Here is a 21,190-nt window from a genome sequence, read left to right as displayed (position 1 = left end):
TTTGTGGTGGGCGTGTTTGAAAGTGGTTCTGCTAAGGCAAAGGGCGTAATACAAAAATATCAGGGGTAAATCAATATTATAATTCTGTGATTAATTCATTCCAATGCCTTGATTTTTAGTGAGGTTAGTGCACATCATAGCCAAATATGCTCTGGTCCCAATCATTGATATAATTTCTTCTGGTGTTTTGGTTTTTGACATGTTTCTTTCTTTTAAAAATTTTAATTTTTGTTTCAGTTCATCCCTAGGTTCAAATACTGCACTCTACTCTGATCACATTCATAATTGTGTCGCACCAAGTGCACCAGGCTCTGCAATACGAACATGCAAAGGCTAAGATCTAAAGCTAAAGATCCAAAAGGGCCCCGATGACAGGCAAAAACCCCACATATATCCAGCAAGAGAATAGCTTTTTTTTTATTATTTTTTTCAAAATTCCTGAAATCTTTGAACTTCAAAGATGCGAGTGTTAGAAAGCAATAGCAACATGGCTGCATGCCATCACCACAGGATACAGCCTTGCATTAAGAATGGAACACATGTTACACAACCACAACATTGACATAAAAACTGTTTTATCTGACTTTAAATAAAACACTTTTTTTTTCTGTATCCCTGTGTTCTGTGAAGGAAACAATGCAGGAGGGTGGGGGGAGTTAAAGTCAGCCTCCTTTACTGCCTTAAATCACCCACAGTGCTGCTAGCAACAGCAGACTTGTATAGGGGTGACCCGGTTCCGTAGGTCAAGGGAGTGATGTAGTGAATAACTTTGTCACCTCAAGCATTCAGAAATAAGATTATATGTATTTAAAGCCTTTAGTTATCATTGTTGCTTTGGAAAAAAAAAACAACAGGAGGAAACTTCAGTTGGGTTTTATCCGCCACTGCCATTGATCCCCCAGCATGCCTCCTGTTGACCTTCACTTCCAGCCGTGCTTCTGAAAGCTCACAGCTGTCCGTCTTTACTCTCATCTAATAAATGACCTGACAGAGTTTAGAGGTGACTTTGCAGGCCCCCATTCAGCTACCTGAGGTGAGGGAAAGAGCTGCTTTGCTCTGTGATACAGCCATCAAAAACGACTTTCATAATCATGTTTTTTTTTTAGTCCTTAGGCGTTTAAATGTTGGTAAACGATATATGGTTCTTGTAACCAGCTTCATCCCTAACTGGAGCTGTTAATCTGTAGGATTAAGTGTTGTTTTTCTCTGGTGAGACCATTCTAGTGTTGACTGTTCTGATCTTCACCATATTGTCTTTTGTTTTCTTCCCCTTCAAGGATTTCCCCGTCCAAGATTACCGCACACACATGCAGGATCCGCAGGGTCGGAGAAGACTGTCCTTACTCTCAGAGTTTCACCCTGGAGTTGAAAGGTTGTCTAAACAGCGTTTTTTTTTTTTTTTTATCTAATGTGTTCATGTTACTGTTTTATTGTAGTTTCTTCTCTGAATGTTTCATGTCTGCTTTTATACTCCAGGCCTCCAGAGAGACGGCATGTTTATGAATCGCAGTTTCCCTCCGTCACATCCCAGGCAGAGCATGAAGCCCTGGAGTCCAAACGCCCTCGCATGGAGACTGTTGCCGAGGCTCATATCAACCGCACCCCTCCCACAGCTGGGGGCGTGGTGCTACCGATGCCCCACAGTGTACAGGACAGCTTAAGAGCCACTGTGGAGGTCAAAAAGGTGGGGCTCTGTTTTTTTTTTTTTTTTTTTAAGTTTGTCCTTTCCTTCATATTTGCCTTTTACTAAGTAAGATTAGTTTTTGAATTTATTTGGGGGAGGATGCTGAAAGGAATACAGTCAAAACAAATCATTGGATTTATTAAAGGAAACAGAAAATAATAGATGTCAGTAATGACAATTTGAAGTTGGATGCAACGTTACACAAGTTTTATTCTCATAAATTTTAGGATTCTTGTTCTCTTGTTTTGTTAATCAGGAGTCTCCATTCACCGTCAAAGTGGAGTCAGCCTCCCCTGGGGGACATGCGCTGCACATGGGGGATGATCAGGACAACTCACCCTCCAAGCTGTCCAAGGAGGAGCTGATTCAGAGCATGGACCGCGTGGACCGAGAGATCGCCAAAGTGGAGCAGCAGATTTCAAAGCTGAAGAAGAAGCAGGTGGGTAAAACTGGACTATAATAAACCATTTAATAATGATTCAATCTTAAAAGAAAAGGAGCAAGAAGGCCAAAATGCTTTGTTGATATTCTGATTAAAATGCAGTCGCATGAAAATGATAAAATGACAGATGTTTAAGGTAATTAAATATTGTTATTCTGGTTGCAGAATTTAATAAATTCTTTTGGAGGTTTTGTTTAAGGCAACTGTGAGTCTAACAGATGTAACCGATATAATAATGCAGGTATTGTGGTTCAGAGCCGTTTGTTCTGTTTAGCTTTCTTTTCACAGCCCGATTGACTGGATTTAATTATAAATCTGAACAGTTATAGAATAAATTGGTCTTTAATGTAGGTGTAATTGGTTGCTTAACATGCCAGCCTTTCTCTCTGCATTGGATGTTTATGCTAACCACTTTTATGTCCCAGTTTTGTCAAATAAACTCAGTTTGAAATTTTCTTTTAATGCTTTTGCAGTGATGCTGCACTAAGAGGGTATCCTTTTTTAATGTATTTATTTCTAAAATCATGACACATTATAGCCATGAATCCTTAGTATAACCTTGCTGTTCATGTGGTTTATCATGACCTTTATAGTGTGACTGCTTGGGTTCAAACTATCAGCAGATATCCTGATAAAGTCTTCATAGACTTCAGAGATCCGGGTGATTCAGCACAAACTTAATCAGATGCTATTAAGCTTCTTCTTTTTTTTGCTCTGCAGGAATAAAAAAGAATCAAAACAAAAAATGCTGCAATCAGAAAATGTGACTATGCAAAATCTGGTTCTTTTTATTTCTTGTAAGCTTTTGGTCTGAAGCTCTTATTCTGACGTTGTCTCTTAGCAACAACTTGAGGAGGAAGCAGCAAAGCCAGTGGAGCCAGAGAAGCCAGTGACCCCACCTCCTGTTGAGCACAAGCACCGCAGCATAGTCCAGATCATCTACGATGAAAACAGGGTACGTCGTCTGAACACACCACCAGCAAAGTCCAACTTTCCTCCCTTTCTGTGGAGTTTTCCCCATCATGACGCTCTTTAATTGTCTACATCCATCCATTAAAGCTGTTTTGAACAAGGAAGTGGCAAACAAGCGAAGCAGATGTGCATTTCTTCTCCCTCCCTGTAGCAGAAGGATAACCACAGACAGGCTCTAAATTTAGTTTTTCTCCATTCTGCCTGTTTCTGCTTTAAAATAAAACGGTCCATTTGAAACTGTTTTGTTGCTTCTACCATGAACTGATAATTTCTTTCTGCTTCTGGTCTCCTGCTCTAACATCCCGACACAAAGCACAGCAGTAGTATTTCTTCTCAGAACAATGATTCAGCTGTACTCACTTTTGGAATATGCTGGGCTTTCTAATTAGTTTACATGTGGAGAGAGAAAAAATAAGTGTAAATTTTTACAAGAATCGATTTCATGTTGATAATTTGTTTAACTAATTGCTCAAGAAATCATGTAAAATAGTCTACATATCATGAGAAGCATTTCTAAAGGGTAGTGCTGGGACTCTCTCTTCTCAGTCAACCATTAACCCCTCAAAGATGCGAAGGAGCTCATGCCGTTATTCTGGCAGCTGGGCTTGTTTGTCCTTGTCTGTCGACGGTCCCAGAAAATTAAACACTAAGTCATTATGCTACTAATGAGCTTGTGTAAACTGAAAGTCTGTTCCAATCAAGCAAGAGTTTCCAGGCAAGCTTCATCATAATTTTTTGACATAATAGTTTTTGCTCTTTTTATCCTGGCATTGATGCTAAATAACAGAGCTTTAAACATTTACAGACGTCGTCACATCACAAACAAACATCAATGCATTTTATTTCGGTTCTCTATTAGGGGTGAAGAAAAAAATCGATTTGAGCTCACATCGCGTTTCTAACATTTAAAGATTCGGAATCAATTCTAATTTTCTTTAAAAACGTTTTTTTTTTTTTTTTGGTGGGTGCGGTGTAGGTACCAGATTGACTCGGGCTGCCAGATTGACTCAGGGGCCTGCGCCTTTTGATGATGTCACAATACATAATTGTTTTAACGTTTGCACAATTGCGCAAAACATTTTGATTGGTCTGGACAGCTTACTAAAGTAATTATAGCGGGGTGTAGGTTTTATTCGAAAGCGGGATTGCGGTTTGTAAACGGACAATTTTACGAAGAAATTCTCCATGGTCCCTGCCCCTTCCGATGACGTCACCGAATTCGCCATGGGCCTTGCGCCTCCCGATGACGTGACATTATGGCAACGCCACTCAAACAAACTACATTGAGCCCGCGGTCTGCATTTGTAACGACAATAAATTCAGGAGAATGAAGCTAAAGGGATACAAAAAATAAACTTGTAATATTACAAAACCAAAAATACTACGAATACAAAGTATATTCAGAAATTAAAGTCCCTCTGATACTGTTTAAGTGACTGAGAAACTGCAGATTTGCCACATTTAAGATGGCGGACGCTCTGACGCATCTCAAAAGGCGCAGGCCCCCGAGTCAATCTGGCAGCCCGAGTCAATCTGGTACCTACAGCGGATGTGCCTTATCAGGCAGCGTGAGCTATGCACAGGCATCCAAGCGTTAGCCTAGCAGGCTACAGAGTGGTGCGTAGTGTTGTGTGAGCTACTGTGTTTGTTGCCTCTAAAGTATGGAGGACGAAGAAAAAGAAATTAAACCGCCTCCGCGGTCTTTAAAAGCAACCATTTGGAAACACTTTGGATTTTACCTTCAATCCGGCCCGGGTAAGAAAGGGCTTGACATGACTCATGATTTGCAGAGATTGCAACGGTAAAGTTAAGTATTTTGGGAGTATTTCCAATCCCCATTCTCATCTCGAAAGACATCACCCAGAGTTGTTGGTAAAATTTACCTTTAGGTGTTTACATTATTGCAATAGGTAAATAAAACATTTACAATTATATAGTCTTAATAAATTTACTCTTCTTTCATGCCAGCAGACTGGAATAGATCCTGAGAATCGTTTTGAATCGTAAATGAATCGTTTCTGAATCGAATTGTTTGGATTTAAAAGAATCGGAAAAAATTGAATTTTGACCCCAAGAATCGAGTCTAAATCGAATTGTGGGAATCCCAAAGATTCACAGCCCTATTCTCTATTCACTAGGACCTGCTCTTTATTTGGGGGTAGCAGACTAAACAGGGCTGAATCCATTTGAAGGTGTGTGTGTGTGTGTGTATATATATATATATATATATATATATATATATATATATATATATATATATATATATATATATGGATAATATTTCTTCAAAATACACTGGTCCTTTTTTGCCAGTATAGCTCTAGGAATAGATGCCCCAGATCTAGATGGCAGTTCAACAGCTTTGCTTTCATAAGCAGACCATTATAACTGTAGCCATGAGGTTCCACTTGATACTTGTATATTAACATTTTTTTAAAGTGGTTTATGGAGTAAATCATGAACAACTGAAACTGAGATGGAATGGGAAGTGAGAAAGGAAGGGGGGATGAGAAGTATGGGAAAGAAAGAGATGGAGACAGGAGAGAGTGCATGAGTCTTTCTACTCATGCACTCAAATTCACCTACCATCCATGTCTTTCATTATCTCTCTTTTTTTGTTGTTTAAAATTGACCTTTACCTTTTATTTTTCTTCTTTTTAATCTTAACAAAGTCTGGACCCTCCTGTGAGTCCTGTCGGGATCTTAGCATTGTTCAGATTGAGGCAGGCTGGCAGTTGTTTTGAACGGCCTCCTCCTGTAGAGTTTTTTTTCAGTCAGAAAGGCTGATTTTAAATTAATTGAAGGCAACTTTAAATTAATTACCACAGTCTTACACTTCTATAGTCTTCTTTTAGTTCTCACCATCACACTGACAATCACACATTCGCAATCATATCGACAACCAGGATCACACTGGACTAAATATCTGAGGTTTGAATAAAGGAGGTGTCATTCAGAATGCCTAGTGTGGATCAGGGCTTTGGAGCTTAAAGTTATAATGGAGGATTTCCGCAAAATTTTGAAAAGCCCCACCCTCTCCACTGATTCAAAAATGCATTTGGGCGTGCAGGTGGCGCAGCGGGTAGCGCGCACGACCCAGATACTTAGTCCTGGATGCGGCTGACCCGGGTTCGAATCCCACCTGTGGTCCTTTGCCACATGTCTCTCCCCCTCTCTCATACCCCTTTTCCTGTCAGCCTACAGTCCTGCAAAAAAAAAAGAAAACGCACATGCACAACCCTGTACTCTCTCCTGAAAAGGAACGCCTATTAAACGCATGCGAGAGCATGCAGGAGCCCATTTCTCAAATGTTGCTGTTTGCATCGCTCATACAAGCTTACTTTCCAAAAGAAGATTTGCAATTTTTCACACTATGTCACTCACCACCAGTAAGAGGAAATGGGGACAAGCACATGCGTTAAACTCCAAAGGTTAAAATGAAAATGTTTTGATGCTATTGGTCACTGAATATCTGTTTTGATGTTGTTTCTTTTCAGAAAAAAGCTGAAGAGGCTCATAAAATATTGGAAGGTCTTGGCCCCAAAGTTGAGCTGGTATGTTTATTAATTCCTACCATTTCCTTTGTTTTGGAGCTTTAAAAACATGACTAGAGGTGCAGCAATCATAGGTTTATGAACAGATTTAGAGATGCTAGTGCTGATTTTTGGCAAGTTTTCAGTATAAGAGCTGCGGTACAATATGGTATAAAACTGTTTTTCTTTAGGCTTACTGCTGTAAGACTTTGATTATTCGTACTTGCAGCCAAGTTGGTGTCTGTGTGTGTGGCATAGTATTCATAAGATTAGCATTCAGATTGATGTAAAATTAGCATCATTGTCGCAGGTAGTTTTACCACTGTAAACAGCTGTCTCCATGTTTTGAGAACCATTAGTTAGGCAGACATATAAAACTTTAAATTGTATGGTAATACTGTATATTTGCTGTTCTGCCTTCTTCTCAGCTGCTTAAAGTTTAGCTCTCTCTCTTTCTCAGCGCCTGAATGAACCATAGACAGTTTTTGGAAATAGAAATGTCAACAAACGACTCTCTTGCTGTTAAATGATTCCTTAATGAGAATCTACTCAAAAATGGACGTTATTCTTAGCACAACCTGGAAGCACCTGCATGCAAGACTTTTTCTCACTGACTTTTCGTGGATTCTGATTACCAACTGAGTTTTTATTTGTTTGTTTTGGTCAGTGATGAATTCAGTTCCTGTTCTTTTTTTTTTTTCCTTCTTTTTTGAAGCCGTTGTACAACCAGCCGTCAGACACGAAGGTTTACCACGATAACATCAAAACGTAAGTTTCAGCTTAATTTGTTCATCTTTTTTTTATTTTTTATAAAAAGATAGAGATGTTGGTTTATCGGTGCAGATGTGACCTTCACAATGAGATCAGTGGGGGAAACCGTGTAACTCTGACCTGAGTTCCCATAATCCCCTCTGATAATTCCGTCTAATCTGGTCGGCGTTTCACCTGATTGACCTGCTCCTCTTACACCAAGCAGAGCAGCGGGGATAGGAAGCAGCGATGTGTATTTGTCTGTCTGTGTCAGGCATGTTTGGAGTAAGTTGCCTGAGGGGTTGAAGGCCATGTTGTCTGGAACTTAAAAAAAAAAAAAAAAAAACCTTATCAGCGTGTACCACGGGAGCGGCGCATCTGGTTGGGCCTTTTATCAGGACAGAGACCTATTCTGTGTGAACCTGCTGAAAGGCCACGCTCTCAGGGTCAGCGCCCTCATGGTCCCGTCCCACCGCCACCAGCATTTGTAAACAATACTTCCCAGTATTTTTATCTATTTGTCAAACTTTTAGTAAAATTGTTTTCTTATTTTGAAAGGTACAAATCAAACAAACTTTAAATCAGATTTAAAACAGACTTTAGATTTTGCTACACAATCTTCTTTATGCTTTTCTTTTAAAAGTTACAGTTAAGGGTTCTTTATAAACACAAAAATGATGGATATCTGCTTTCTTTTAGAAACCAGGTCATGCGGAAGAAGCTGATCTTGTTTTTTAAAAGGAGGAATCATGCTCGTAAACAAAGGGTAAGTGTCCAGGATGCAGGTTACATGATGTTGAACTTGGATGTAGTTTTATATGTTTTGGGGACAACAGGAGAAGCTCTTTCCTTTCCCACAGTGAGTGGAGCCGTCACAGCACAATGCAGCATGTGACTCTATGTACTCGGATGACCTCTGCTCAGACTATTTAAGCTTCATTCCTAAACTTGATGGTTTAAATGAATATGATAGACTCTTTTTTTCAGCTAAGAATATAAACCAAAAAAGGAACTAGTAGGTGTAAATGTATACAGAATACAAGATTAGTCTGCATTGGTGCTATGAATTAGAATTTCAGGTTATGTTTACCTCTGCTTCAGCAGGGTTGCTGTTAGCAGAAAACTGATTATCCACATAAACCTGTTGACCTGCTGTCGCAGAGTTGGTTGGCCCTAAATGACATTATGTGGTGTTTGAAAGCCCAACCGATATCAGAGAAAGCAGCATGGATTTCAGAGTCTTGTATTTTAGCCATAGATGTGCCAGATCTATCTCATTCAAAGCTCTTCTACTGTCTCCTTTGGCATTAAGGTGCAAATTAAAACCAGTCAGCACTTATTGAAGTGTGCAATCCCAAACCTCAATTTTAATACACTCACATTATTTTGTTGATTTATGTCAAACAATTAAGTCATTTTTCTCCTTGTCGATTTACACTAAAGCCTGGAGTTGAACTGCTGCCCATAGCATTGCTGCTTTGCAAGCTATGCTATGACACTGGTTGGTGTAGAAAGACCTGCACGCTTAACTGGAAATGCACGACAGCTTTTATGAGGGAAATTATCAAGAAGCTATGTCTGTAAGACAAAGACTAGACATGCCAACGGCTGCAAATCAGTTTGTCTTGAAAATATTTTCAGTAGAGGAAAGATATGGGTTGATTAAAGGCTGTAAGTGTCCTCTCTTCCTGTGCTTTCGCAGAAAGTGGATTATTGTTAGGATTTTACTGTAAGTTCCTTTATCTTCATAGACATTTTAAAGTCTTAAAAAAGAGGCGTCCATGCCTTAAACCTTTTAACTTTCTGTCACGTTGCATCCACAAACCTGGTTTGGTGCTGTAATTATGTGTTGGAACAAAGTAGCACAGAACTGTTTTTAGAAAATGGTGTGCATTTGCTTTCTGCATAAAGTTGGATTCCTTGTTCCTCCACAGTATAATGCTGCCACCACCATACTAGATTAGGATCAGGCATTTGTTTTTTCAAATTTAGAGTCCCTCTTCATTTCGTAAATAAAAAGGTTGTAGCTTCCTTCCTCCCAGTGATCCTTAGCTTGATGCAGGACCTTTTTTTTTTTCTGAGTTGTGACTGAGTAGTGACTCTTTTAATCTCGACTGTAGCTTCTGTAGAACTGACACTTCATGTCTCTGCTTCCAGGCAAGGGAAACTACATAAACTGGAAGCCTTTTCAGCTTCTTTTGACTCAGTGGGTCATGGTTGTAGTTTTAAAAATCATCCAGATGATGTATTTAGGGAACAGGAGGCGCCTTGGTTTCCTCTGTTTGTTTGGACTCATTGTGTGGCGCAATAAAAAATTTTGTATGCAGAGGAATAATAAATATTGTCGTATCGAACGGTGTTTCTAAGAACTGCTTTGCCAAACTGCTGCCTTATCGGTTGTTTAAATTTTGCAGAATCACATAATGTTTGAATACAAAGATCTTTTTTTTTTTTTTTTTTTTTTTTGCTGCTGTGGTTCAGTGAAGCTAACCTCAGTCGGACCTTTCTGGCTCTGAACAATGGCAGAGTGCTCATGGCCTCTTGCCAAGAGGAAGGTTAACTGTTTGTCCCTCGCTGCGGACAGCGTTTTACCCCGCCTGACCCTCTTTTCTGAATCTCTTCCAAACATTTGAACTCTTTCACATCTAGACATTAAAAGATTTAATTTGTTTTTGCCACCTCAGTGAGGAACAAACTGTGTTTGGTTTAGATGATTTCAATAGAAACTTGTTTAATAAGCAGGCCTGTTGGAGAGGGATTGTAAACACAACGATCGCATCAGATCCGACCGTGAATGGGTCAAGAGACAGAAATTGAGTCAATGACAAACTGACAAACACCACAAACACAGCTCAAAGAGAGAGGGGGGCATGTAACCCACCCGTTATGCTGTTTACATTTTTCCATTCAAAAGTTAGGATTGTTTGTTGAGGCCATTATTTGAGCAGGGTCTTCCAGATTTAGTCTTCTTCGAGGTCAAACCTGTAACTTTAGATATTACAATACCCAAGAATAGCCAGAAATTAAGGAGATAAGCAGCTTTCTTAATTGAGCTCATAGATTAGAATTTACCAAATGGTCATTATCATTTATGCTTTAACGTTTATGTCAGTAGCGTTTATATTATTTATCTAACTTAAACAGAGCATCATAGGCCTGATTTTCAGCTGCTGGTGGTGGGAGTCCTACCAACCCCTGCCTAAAGTTCTCATTATTAATCATTGATTTGGGGACATCAGTAATTAGATCAAGGGAAATGTATTTGATTCTGATCTGATTGATTGGTAGACATTTAAAAACCTCCAGTAACCTGTTTCCTTAAAACACATTATATTGATATATTCAACACAGACCAATGCTTTCAAGACTTTGAGCTTCTTTATGAGGTTCTTTTGCTAATTACTTATGAGAACAATGCATTTAATGGGAACATTACATCAGTACAAGAAGGAAAAGTTTAAAGAAAATCAGGAATACAGGTTTGATATAAATTATGTATGATAATTGAATAAAGGTTGTTGTTTTCAAAAGTTTTTTTTAGTCTGACCAACAATCAGATCCTATAATATACTATACAGAATATAAATATATTCATCTTAATTTAAATTGAGTGCCATAAATCTAGTTGGGACATGACATTTAGATGTGTCTTGAGTTCTTTATTTTTAGGTTGATTTATGGAGATCTGTACTAGAATAAAATTGAAAAAACAATTGGCTAACTTAACTTATAGTTCTTTTCTGGGATGAGAATAAGCATCAAACAGATAAGAGTTTGTCTCGACTTTCCACATAAGAGCAAACAACCCCAATAAACGTGTGCCGTTTTCCTTTCGTGTGCACAGGAACAGAAGATCTGTCAGCGCTATGACCAGCTGATGGAGGCGTGGGAGAAGAAGGTGGAGCGCATGGAGAACAACCCCAGACGCAAAGCCAAGGAGAGCAGAACGCGAGAGTACTACGAACGACAGTTCCCCGAAATCCGCAAGCAGCGAGAACAGCAGGAGCGCTTCCAAAGGTGAGCATTATGGCCAGCGATTGGGGGGAAATAAAGTGGCTGTCTGTTTGGGTGCATCATCTTGAATGAGCTTTATGCACAACTCCACTACTTCCTTTACTTAAGGCAGCTCATGTTTACTGTCTTTTTCTACTGGATGAACTGATTCATCCAGGTGGTCCTGACCTCACTGCACACACCTGGATGAATCAGTTCAACCAGTAATGAAAGACGGGAAGCAAAACATCTGCCCTAAATTCAGGAAGTAATGGAGTACATAGAGCCCGTAAAAAAAATAAACATTAAAGATGTATTTCAACCTATTGTTTTTTATTTTATTTATTTATCTTTGGTCTTAAGTTTTGTTCCAAGCAAAATATTTGTTCTATAAATATATAGAATACATACATGAATAGTAGAAATAAGTTTTTTGTTGTAACAGTAAGAAAATTATTAGGCAATTACGCTTTGTTTCATGAATGGCTAATTATTCTAAAATTGATTTTCTGTTGATATAAACCTTATGGCCATCAAATAACAAGTAGGACATCTTTCTCTATAACATTTATTATCCCTAATATGAAAAATTGGCTTCTTTAAAGGGAAACGCCATTTTTTATTTTTTATTTTTTTTTACATTGGGCCCTTGATTTTACGTTATTACATCATGTTCTTCTCGCTCATATTAGTTTTGTGTCATTTTGAGTCGTTCTGAAGATATTCTGTTAGGTTATATCCAAGTAACGTCTTCCTATGAGAAACGACTTTAAGGCACAAACTAAACTGTTCATAATTTATTCTTTATGGTACGTCAGCATTCATAACATGTAGGCGAATCTCTGTCCCCCAGACATCCGCGGTTATATTTTTCATATTTATATCTTTTAAAAACAAAGCAGAGTGTGTATGACGACATCCGCGCGCCGGACTGGAGTCGTAACAGGCAGCCCGGGCCACAGGCGGCTACGCTCTACCTCTTCTATTGATTCGGCTAGCTAATCTGAGTCGTTTAATTGCATTTCCAGAGCGAGATCCTCTGTGGTAGTAGCACTAGACATCTTCCAGGCATGTGAGTAAAACTAGCAGCAGTTCAGCGGACAGGAAGAATAAACGGTAGCCGGCGTGCGTATGACGTCATACATGCGCCGCTTTGTTTTTAAAAGATATAAATATAAAAAAATATAACCGCGGATGTCTGGGGGACAGTGATTCGCCTACATGTTATGAATGCTGGCGTACCATACAGAATAAATTATGAACAGTTTAGTTTGTGCTTTCAACTCGTTGCTCATAGGAAGACGTTACTTGGATATAACCTAACGGAATATCTTCAGAACGGCTCCAAATGACACAAAACTCAAATAGGTTAGTAGAACATGATGTAATACCGTAAAATCAAGGGGCCAATGTAAAAAAAAAAAAACGGCGTTTCCCTTTAATCTCCTAGAAATGTAATCACTATCACTCAAGAAAAGGGAATGTATATTTTAATCCATTGTGCATATATTTAGCTTTTAGTCATCAGTTTTCATTCTGGCAGTTAATTTAATGTATTATTAAAGTGGATCTTCATCAGTAAAAGGTTTCTCCATGTTTTGTCTCCTCAGCCGCCCCCTTAGATAGAGGAAACATGGTGCTATTTAATGTTAGGCTGAACAGTTATTCATAAATTTATCATCATCTCAGTCTCTGTCTTTGCAATATTTATTTTGCAGAGGAGTGTTTGGTGCACGAGGATTTTTCACTAATGTGCACCAAGTGTTTTGAATTTCAGGTATTCATGCTAAACTAATATTTAGCCTGTTGGGAAGCATCTCACAGCATCAGAGGCTCATAGAGAGTTTGTTGCTAGAAATGCTAAAGGTCAAAACGTTATAGAAGCCCTGATGAAAAAAGGAGAAGGGCGAAATTGCACCTCAATATTTTATTTATTGGGGTTATATTCTACTTCTTGTTCTTGTTTTCCCACAGAGTTGGACAAAGAGGAACAGGTCTTTCTGCAACTATAGCCAGAAGTGAGCATGAGATTTCAGAAATCATCGATGGTCTCTCTGAACAGGAGGTAGGAACCGACTGCAGGATATCTGAAAAGCTCTTCAGCTGTTTCCAGTCATGTTCATGCTGGTTCATACTGTGAGGTTTTCACTTTTTTGTACAAAGGGAAAGTATTTAAGCAGCACAGGATTTTCAGTAATGTTTTCCCAACTCTTTCACAACACCATTCCATCATAAACACGCGGAGAATAGCCGACCCTAAACTCCCCCTGACCATTTATTGGTCACAATGAGATGGCTGACCGGCTGTTTGCCTCAAAGTCATATGATATTTCTCACCTTCTCCCTCCTTAGATTGGGAATGATTTCCAAATCTTGTTTAGGATATTAATGATCACTACATCACTATTTCAGCTTATTCTATTGGGGATCTGAACAATACTGGATCTGATTCAGAGTCTTGATAAATGTAAAAGATACAAAGGCTAGAAGCCAGCCTCATGAAGACCGACATGGGAAAATTGTCGCGGGTTATAGCGGTAGGCCTATATATTTAGTTGATCGCTCAGGGCTAATAAGCCAACAGTCTTGCTGCTTAAAATCATGCAATAGTTAAGTAGTTTGTCCAGCTAACGCTGCTGCTTCTTGTGGATGGTCTTCATTAGGGAGTATTTCTCCCCAAATAAGGGCATGGTGATTCGGGCTCTGCATGTGCCAGTTACGTTACACTATATGATTGGCTAAACATTGCCACAATGACATAAAACATTGTGGTTTCCCAGACAACGATAACAACGATAATAATGCAGAGTCTGTATGCCGGATTGGGAGCATCTGTGGTGTTAGTGTATGTAATGAACGATAAAGTTTTTCCTGATTTATATAAAAACTGAAAAAATCTGTTTATGGTGAAGGAAGTAACTGAAAGACCCTGATGTAAAGGGGTGAGCTGGGAAGCCCTGTGGCTAGCTGATCTCTGTAGCTAACAGGTTAGCCTCTTTTAGCTCAGTCAGTTGCACATATTAAGTCACCTTCATAAATGGCAGAGCTCAATCTGCCTTAGAACGCAGACTGATTGGAGATCTTTAGTAGTTGAAATTAGGAAACAAAGAAACCTAAAACAATAGAAAATATAGATAATGATAAGTTGTAAATCCATTTATTGTCCCACAATGGGAAAATTCAACCCCTGCATTTAACCCATCCCCTTGAGGAACAGTGGGCTGCAATTGTGTGGCGCCCTGGGAGCAGTGTGGTATAAACGTTTTTTATTGAGGAACCCAGGGTGGAGACTGTGGCGTTCAAACGTGGTACTTGTAACCTTCTCAGAGCACAAGTGCACTCCTCTAACCATCTTAATTATTAATCATTCCCCACTCCCCAGTTGAGCCTCCCAAAGAGATTTGAATCAAATGAAACAGGTGTAATACAGTTTATATGAGTGGCTTTGCCATATTGTGATGTCATCAGCAGGGGCAGTGCCCCCGAGCAGATCTGACCACCCGAGCAGATCTGGTACTTACACCATTCCTTTGGTATCAGAGCACATTTACAGAAATGAGTACACACTCGTTTGCCCTTCTGGTCTGAACCTCTTCTCTGTGCCACAGAACAATGAGAAACAGATGAGACAGCTGTCAGTCATCCCTCCCATGATGTACGACTCGGAGCAAAGGAGGGTGAAATTCATCAACATGAACGGCCTGATGGACGACCCTATGAAAGTGTTCAAAGCTCGACAGTTCATGAACGTTTGGACGGAACATGAGAAGGAAATCTTCAAGGAGAAGTGAGCCCGTGTTTCATTACCCTCCTGGTCTAGTTACTGTGCCATTAATGGATGTTTGGTCCGTTTATGGGTAACGGCTACATTTGCTTCTTTCAGGTTTATGCAACATCCCAAGAATTTCGGTTTAATCGCCTCGTATCTTGAAAGAAAGGTGAATGTAATGTTTACCCTTTTGGTCTAAATAGATAACTTAAATTAATAAAATATTGACGAAACCAGTATAAAAAAACGACATAAATGTATTTATATACCTTTTTTCTTGTTTCAGTGTGTGGCTGACTGCGTCCTATTTTACTACTTGACCAAAAAAAACCAAAACTACAAGGCGCTGGTCAGGAGAAACTACAGAAGAAGAGGAAGGAACCAGGTAAATTAATCTTTTAAGAAGATATGTAGCAGCCATTTCTCTCTGTGTAGTAAATTTTTCACCAAATAACACAATTTAAAATGCTGATAAATCACACCTTTTGGTGTGTAGATTAACAAAAGTACTTCTTATCTATCTCCCCTTAGAAGACTCTCTTTTTTTAAAACATGCATCTTTATAAAAGACCTAAGATCAAAAGAAGAAGTCATTACTAATGTTGAATTCTCCATTCCTCCACAAAGTGAGTTGTTGCAAAGTTATGGAGGAAAAAAGGCTTGTCAGAAAATATACTGTACAACTCCCCAAAAAATCTTGAGCTAGTCAGATATTCTTATCAATCGGCCTCATCAGCTGATTTATTATGAGTCTGCTGGTATAAAATGACTAAACCAACTACAAAACTCTAGAAGCACAGCATTATGGAGGGTGACGGCTTCCATAATACAATAAATAAATACCTTATGAAATTATTACTTAAATTGGTCATTTATTTATTTAAACTGGAAATATATTATTTATTTAATAAATATTTAACCTCCATTGAATATATTGGTTATATTTTCCAAAGGAAATATAATTATTTCATGATTTAATAAATTATTTCATATACCTTTGTTAAAGCACACAATGACTCAATTGAAAACTGTCACACTTCCATCAAAGTTAAGGAGGCATGACTAAGGCTATTTCTGACATCTGATTTATTAGATAAAATGCTCAAAAAAATAAAACTTGCAAAAAAAAAAGTGAATCAAATCTAACTTTTGTGAAATAAAATTGTCCACTTAGGAAGCAGCGCTGATTAAAGATCAATTGGACATGCAGTTGTGCAAATAAAATAGACAATAGGTGGAAATTATTGGCAATTAGCATTACACTCTATAAAGGGGTGGTTCTGCAGGTGAAGACCACAGACCACTTCTCAGTACCTATACTTTCTGGCTGCTGTTTTGGTCACTTTTGTGTGTTGGTGGTGCTTTGACATTCGTGGTAGCATGAGATGGACTCTACAAACCACACAACTAGCTCAGGTAGTGCAGCTCATCCAGGATGGCACATCAATGTGAGCTATGGCAAGAAGGTTTACTGTTTCATTCAGCGTAGTGTCAAGAGGCCTGAGGCGCTACCAGGAGACTGGTCAGCAAAGCAGGAGATGTGGAGGAGCACTGCCAGAGCCCTGCAAAATGACCTCCAGCAGTCAAAATTATGCATGTGTCTCTACAAACAGTTAGAAACCAACTCCAAGAGGATGGTATGAGTGCCCGATGTCCACAGATGGGGTTTGTGCTCACAGCCCAACACCAAGCAGAATGCTTGCATTTGTAGAAGAATTCCAGGATTGGCAAATTGGTCACTGGCGCCATGAGCTCTTCAAAGATGAAACCAGGTTCACACAGAGCAAATGTGACAGAGTCTGGAGACACCATGGAGGGCGATCTGCTGCCTGCAACATCCTTTAGCATGACCGGTTTGGCAGTGGGTCAGTAATGGTGTGGGGTGGCATTTTTTTGAGGGCCACTCAGCCCTCAGTGTGCTCGCCAGAGGTAGAATGACTGCGTTTAGGTAGTGAGATGAGATTCTCACACCCCTTGTTAGACCACAGGCTGGTGCAGTTGGCCCTGGGTTCCTCTTGATGCAGGCCAATGCTAGACGTCATGTAGCTGCATTGTGTAAGTAGTTCCTGCAAGTTGAAGGCATTGAAGCTACGGACTGGGGCCTGCTCCCCAGACCTGAATCCGATTGAGCACATCTGGGACATCATGTCCCAAAGTAGATTCTATTTACATAATTTGAACAAAGGGAAGCTGAAACTGCCACTCGAAGAGTTCTCTATAGAAAAGCGTTTTTTCTTTTCTTTTTTTACTTAAATTTAAAAGGTGTACTTTTTTTTTTTTTTTTTTTTTTTTTGGTTTACTTGCGGCTCCAGGTCTGTTGTTCTCTCAGCAAAGGGTATTTTTTTACAGCCTGTATACCAGTTCAAAGATTGCAATCTGGACCAATGATAGCTCTCATCCTCTCTGGGCTTTCTACCCCTTTTGCATATGCCAAAATCCTCAGTAGAGAACACTGTGTCCAGTACAGCTGCTCTGCAAAACAATTGTGTGGTTGTAGACTGTCTTTACATAGAAGGAGGCTCTTAGCCGAAGTTTTTGTAATGACTCTTGAGCACTAAAATATTTGTCATATTTTAATAAATGCCTGAGTTTCTTCAGAGTTTAACACTTTATATTCTGCAAGTACGTAAGCGTTTAAGACAACCTTGTTTAAAAACATGCAGGGAAATGTCTCTTTTTTTTGGTCTTGTTTTAGGTTGTAATTTAAAGAATTGCTTATCAGTGTTTGACTGACTTCCAAGCTTCAGCAACTGGCGTTTGAGTGAGCAGAGTGAGTCATTAGTGTGGGTTGGGAAGGGATGGAGTGAGCAACAGCAAGAGCAGAGGAATGTGGGGCAAGTGAGTGAAACTGAGTGGAAAAAGAATCTCAGTGAGACCGAGTCAGCGCTGGCAGCCTATCTGCTGATTGTGTGCTCTTTCTTCTTTGCCTTTTTTTCCTTCAGTTTTAGTTTGCTTTTACTTCTTTGGAGTGTGTGGGAAAAGGAGAAATCCACCCCTCCTTGAAATGTTGAGTTGGTACAGTCCGACCATCTGACGGGCCCAGAAACCTCCCTGTGCTCCTGTGAGTGCCAATCACAGAGGAGTGCTCAGCAGGGATTACCTTGAGTGACCCTGCATAGATTAGTGCGTGCATGTGAGATGGACGATTCTTTGGGCGGCTTAAGCGGCCTGATGACACGCTTTCCTGGAATATGTGCAGCCGTGCTGCGGCCCGGCAGCCCTTCTAAGGAGCTCTGCTATGGTGCCGTCCTGCCCCTCCACTGCTACCAGTCCCATGGAGGGACTGGAGGCTAAATTCCCATTTGGAACACGAGTTAGCGCTGGCGCTGAGCAGAGGAAAGGGCCTTTTGTTGCCAGCAAATGAGTGTGCAGGTATGTCACTAACTTTAACCCCAAAGCCTTTACTTTTTTGGTCAAATTAAGCAGTTTCTTCAGGCTCTATGTCTGGGTCTTGCCGTGTTCTGGCTGTCCAGCAAGTTTCCTAACCTAGATATTTATTTTCGGCCTGTAGGCAGTGGAACACGGCTATTTTAGGCTATGTTTTCTGGGACATGTGGGACTACCCAAATCAAACCTCTGCGGTCACCTATGTGTATTTATCTTGTGGCCTTTGGATTGTTACCCATCTTGAGAGAAAAGATTGTGGCATTTAAATTTGATCCAACACTGTTTGAGGTTTCCAAAACTACTATGGGACAAACCAACCATGAGATATCCCGTGTTCTCCGTGACACGAGAGTAAGCTTTCATGAAATTAGCCACCTGCTCAAAGACGATTATTTATACTGATGTAGAGACTTAGTTTGGAGCTGTTGCATTTGTCTTAAGGTAACATTTCATTTTATTCCCATAGTGTGTTTGGAGGTCGGTTTATATGCGTATGAATTATTGACTTAGTTATTCAGCAGATCCTCCTTTTAACACATGGGGGCATTCGTTCTGCAAAGCATATCATTCAAGCTTTGACATGTAGACTCTAAGGTATGGTAAGCTCTGAAACTGATCCTGGAAAGAGGGTAGAGATATTTAGCTTCCCTCACTCTCCTCTATAGGACACCTTTGGCTGCCATGTTGCAGAGAGAGCACTGTGCTGAGATGCTGAGCAGTCTTAACCACAGCTATGGGAAATGGTGTGAGGATGCAGCCATCCAGGTGATGGAAAAGTAGAAGTGAAGTCAGACTTGCCCACCCTTTTCCTTTCATTGCTTGGAGTTGCCCTTCCGAAGCGCGTATTGCCGATTAGCAGTGCCATATGCAGCAAATTAAATTAAATATCATCTTGCAACATGTTTGATTCAGCAGATATTAAAAAATGGCTGCAACAGTTTAAGGTCTAGCTTTTTATCCTCTCTGTCTCCGCTGTAAAATGATTTACCTCTTGTTGGGTCCTGACATCAAAGTGGAGCGTTTTGCTGTCCTTTATGTTGCAAGAAGACGTGACCTTAAATGCTTTCAGATGGTGCATTTGAGGAACCTATGGGGTGTAGCTTACAACTTGCTTCATTCACCAGAGGAATATGGTAATGCATGTGAGGGATATCCTTGAAGGAACTCCCCGAAGGTCTGAGCTCTGTTGTGATCCTTTAAGATGCATTCAATGCTTTAAAGGCATACATGGCTCTTATCGTCCCCCACGTGTTCGCTACATCTGATTCTGCAGATGAGCAGTGCTCTCAGATCAGACTCTAGAAGATCATGTCATGCCTAAGTTCTCTGCAGCCGTAGCCTTCTGCTTTTTCTGCAGCTGTTTTTGCTGTTTTCCACCACATGCTCAATTGTTTATCAGCCTTTTATTTGGGATTGGTTACGTCTTTTCTGTTGATGTTGTTTTTAGTTAATAAACAATCCCTGATCCCATGTCGGGAACTTATGGTTGACTGTAAGACTTGACGAACGTGTGCATGAAATGAAGGGATGATCTGAAAGAGCAGCTATTTTAAAAGGGCTTGTAGGTATTCATTAAAGTATAAATGGTCCTGTAATTTAAATTCTACTGGAAAACTTTGGAGCTGGATGGTGGGGGAGGTTTACTACAGTGGAGGTCCCTCATAAAGCCATCTCAATGGTGTCATCAGGCATATCCAAGAAACTTTTTGAAATGATCAACAAGAACAATGGAACTGCTCTGTCTTTCTTTGACATTTTATGTTATTTTTTAGGATGGTTTGAGTAGAGGTTCAAATCCTTTGATTAACTAAGAAACAACCTGTTATGGTGCATTCACACTGACCATCAGAAGGCAGATTCTTCTGTATAATTACAGATGCAACCAAGAGAGTTGTTTGGCTTTATTTGATGAATACAGCGAGGAAATGTCGTTGTTAAGCACCTTTTGGAAAAAACTATTACTGTGGTCCAAGTTTTTTAAACTTCAGATCTGCAACTCCTTGCTTATTCTCCTCGAGGCAAGTTGCTTTCCTCCGCCACAAAGACTGAGATAGAAAGGGCCTCATCTGGAGAAAAATTAGGACTGGCACAAACCGGGGCAATACATTTGCCCTCCCTTGTCTTCACGTGGGATTTATTGGGTTCTTTCAGGTCCTTCTATAAAATAAACAAATAGTTCACTAAATCACAAAGCTGAGCTTTTCTTCTTCTGGTTAATCAGAGAAGCTCATTTTGTTACTCATTTATGACTAGGCAATCTAAAGTATTGAGTTTTATGATCTTGATGTTTATTACATGCAGTGCGTGCAAAAAATCATTTTGAACCAACATTTTGTCTGAAATACTCAGTTTGCTGCAGGGAACCAGGACTGAATTGAAAGAAAGAAATGACTTCTAGTATTTTTTATTTTTTTTTCAAATATTTCCATTAATTTATATAGCTATATCTATTTTACTCTTTTCTAAATGTAATGCAGTTGGCTTATAATTTTTTTAAATTATTTTGTGGAAAACAAAACCATTTTGTTTTGTGAAATGTATTTTGCAAAAGAACACCAGAAAATACTGGACTACTAAATTTAAAACTCTGCATTTAAAATTCATTACACATGGGGTGCATCCCACTCAAAGATGCTCTACATGTCACATTACAGGTTGTT

General features: G+C 39.6%; 1 protein-coding gene across 4 annotated transcripts in view; it reads left to right on the top strand.

Annotated features, from left to right (window-relative positions):
* Window positions 1-21,190, top strand: part of ncor1 (nuclear receptor corepressor 1) — a 90,558-nt gene that overhangs the window by 25,438 nt on the left and 43,930 nt on the right. For 3 of the 4 annotated variants that reach the window (XM_038297609.1, XM_038297608.1, XM_038297606.1), the window contains exons 3-15: window positions 1,278-1,372; window positions 1,477-1,684; window positions 1,941-2,123; window positions 2,968-3,081; window positions 6,596-6,652; window positions 7,347-7,399; window positions 8,081-8,147; window positions 11,226-11,398; window positions 13,349-13,439; window positions 14,843-14,887; window positions 14,983-15,161; window positions 15,258-15,312; window positions 15,430-15,528. In XM_038297609.1, the coding sequence (XP_038153537.1) occupies window positions 1,278-1,372; window positions 1,477-1,684; window positions 1,941-2,123; window positions 2,968-3,081; window positions 6,596-6,652; window positions 7,347-7,399; window positions 8,081-8,147; window positions 11,226-11,398; window positions 13,349-13,439; window positions 14,843-14,887; window positions 14,983-15,161; window positions 15,258-15,312; window positions 15,430-15,528 (1,419 nt within the window). The remainder of the gene's footprint in view (window positions 1-1,277; window positions 1,373-1,476; window positions 1,685-1,940; window positions 2,124-2,967; window positions 3,082-6,595; window positions 6,653-7,346; window positions 7,400-8,080; window positions 8,148-11,225; window positions 11,399-13,348; window positions 13,440-14,842; window positions 14,888-14,982; window positions 15,162-15,257; window positions 15,313-15,429; window positions 15,529-21,190) is intronic. The other variant, XM_038297607.1, reaches the window with a different exon arrangement.

This window comes from Cyprinodon tularosa, unplaced genomic scaffold (genome assembly GCF_016077235.1).
Source record: "Cyprinodon tularosa strain WSP-4 unplaced genomic scaffold, ASM1607723v1 ctg392, whole genome shotgun sequence".
In the NCBI taxonomy this organism is placed as follows: domain Eukaryota; kingdom Metazoa; phylum Chordata; class Actinopteri; order Cyprinodontiformes; family Cyprinodontidae; genus Cyprinodon; species Cyprinodon tularosa.
The sequence above is the reverse complement of the archived record's forward strand: the minus strand, read 5'-3'. Positions and strand labels throughout refer to the sequence as shown.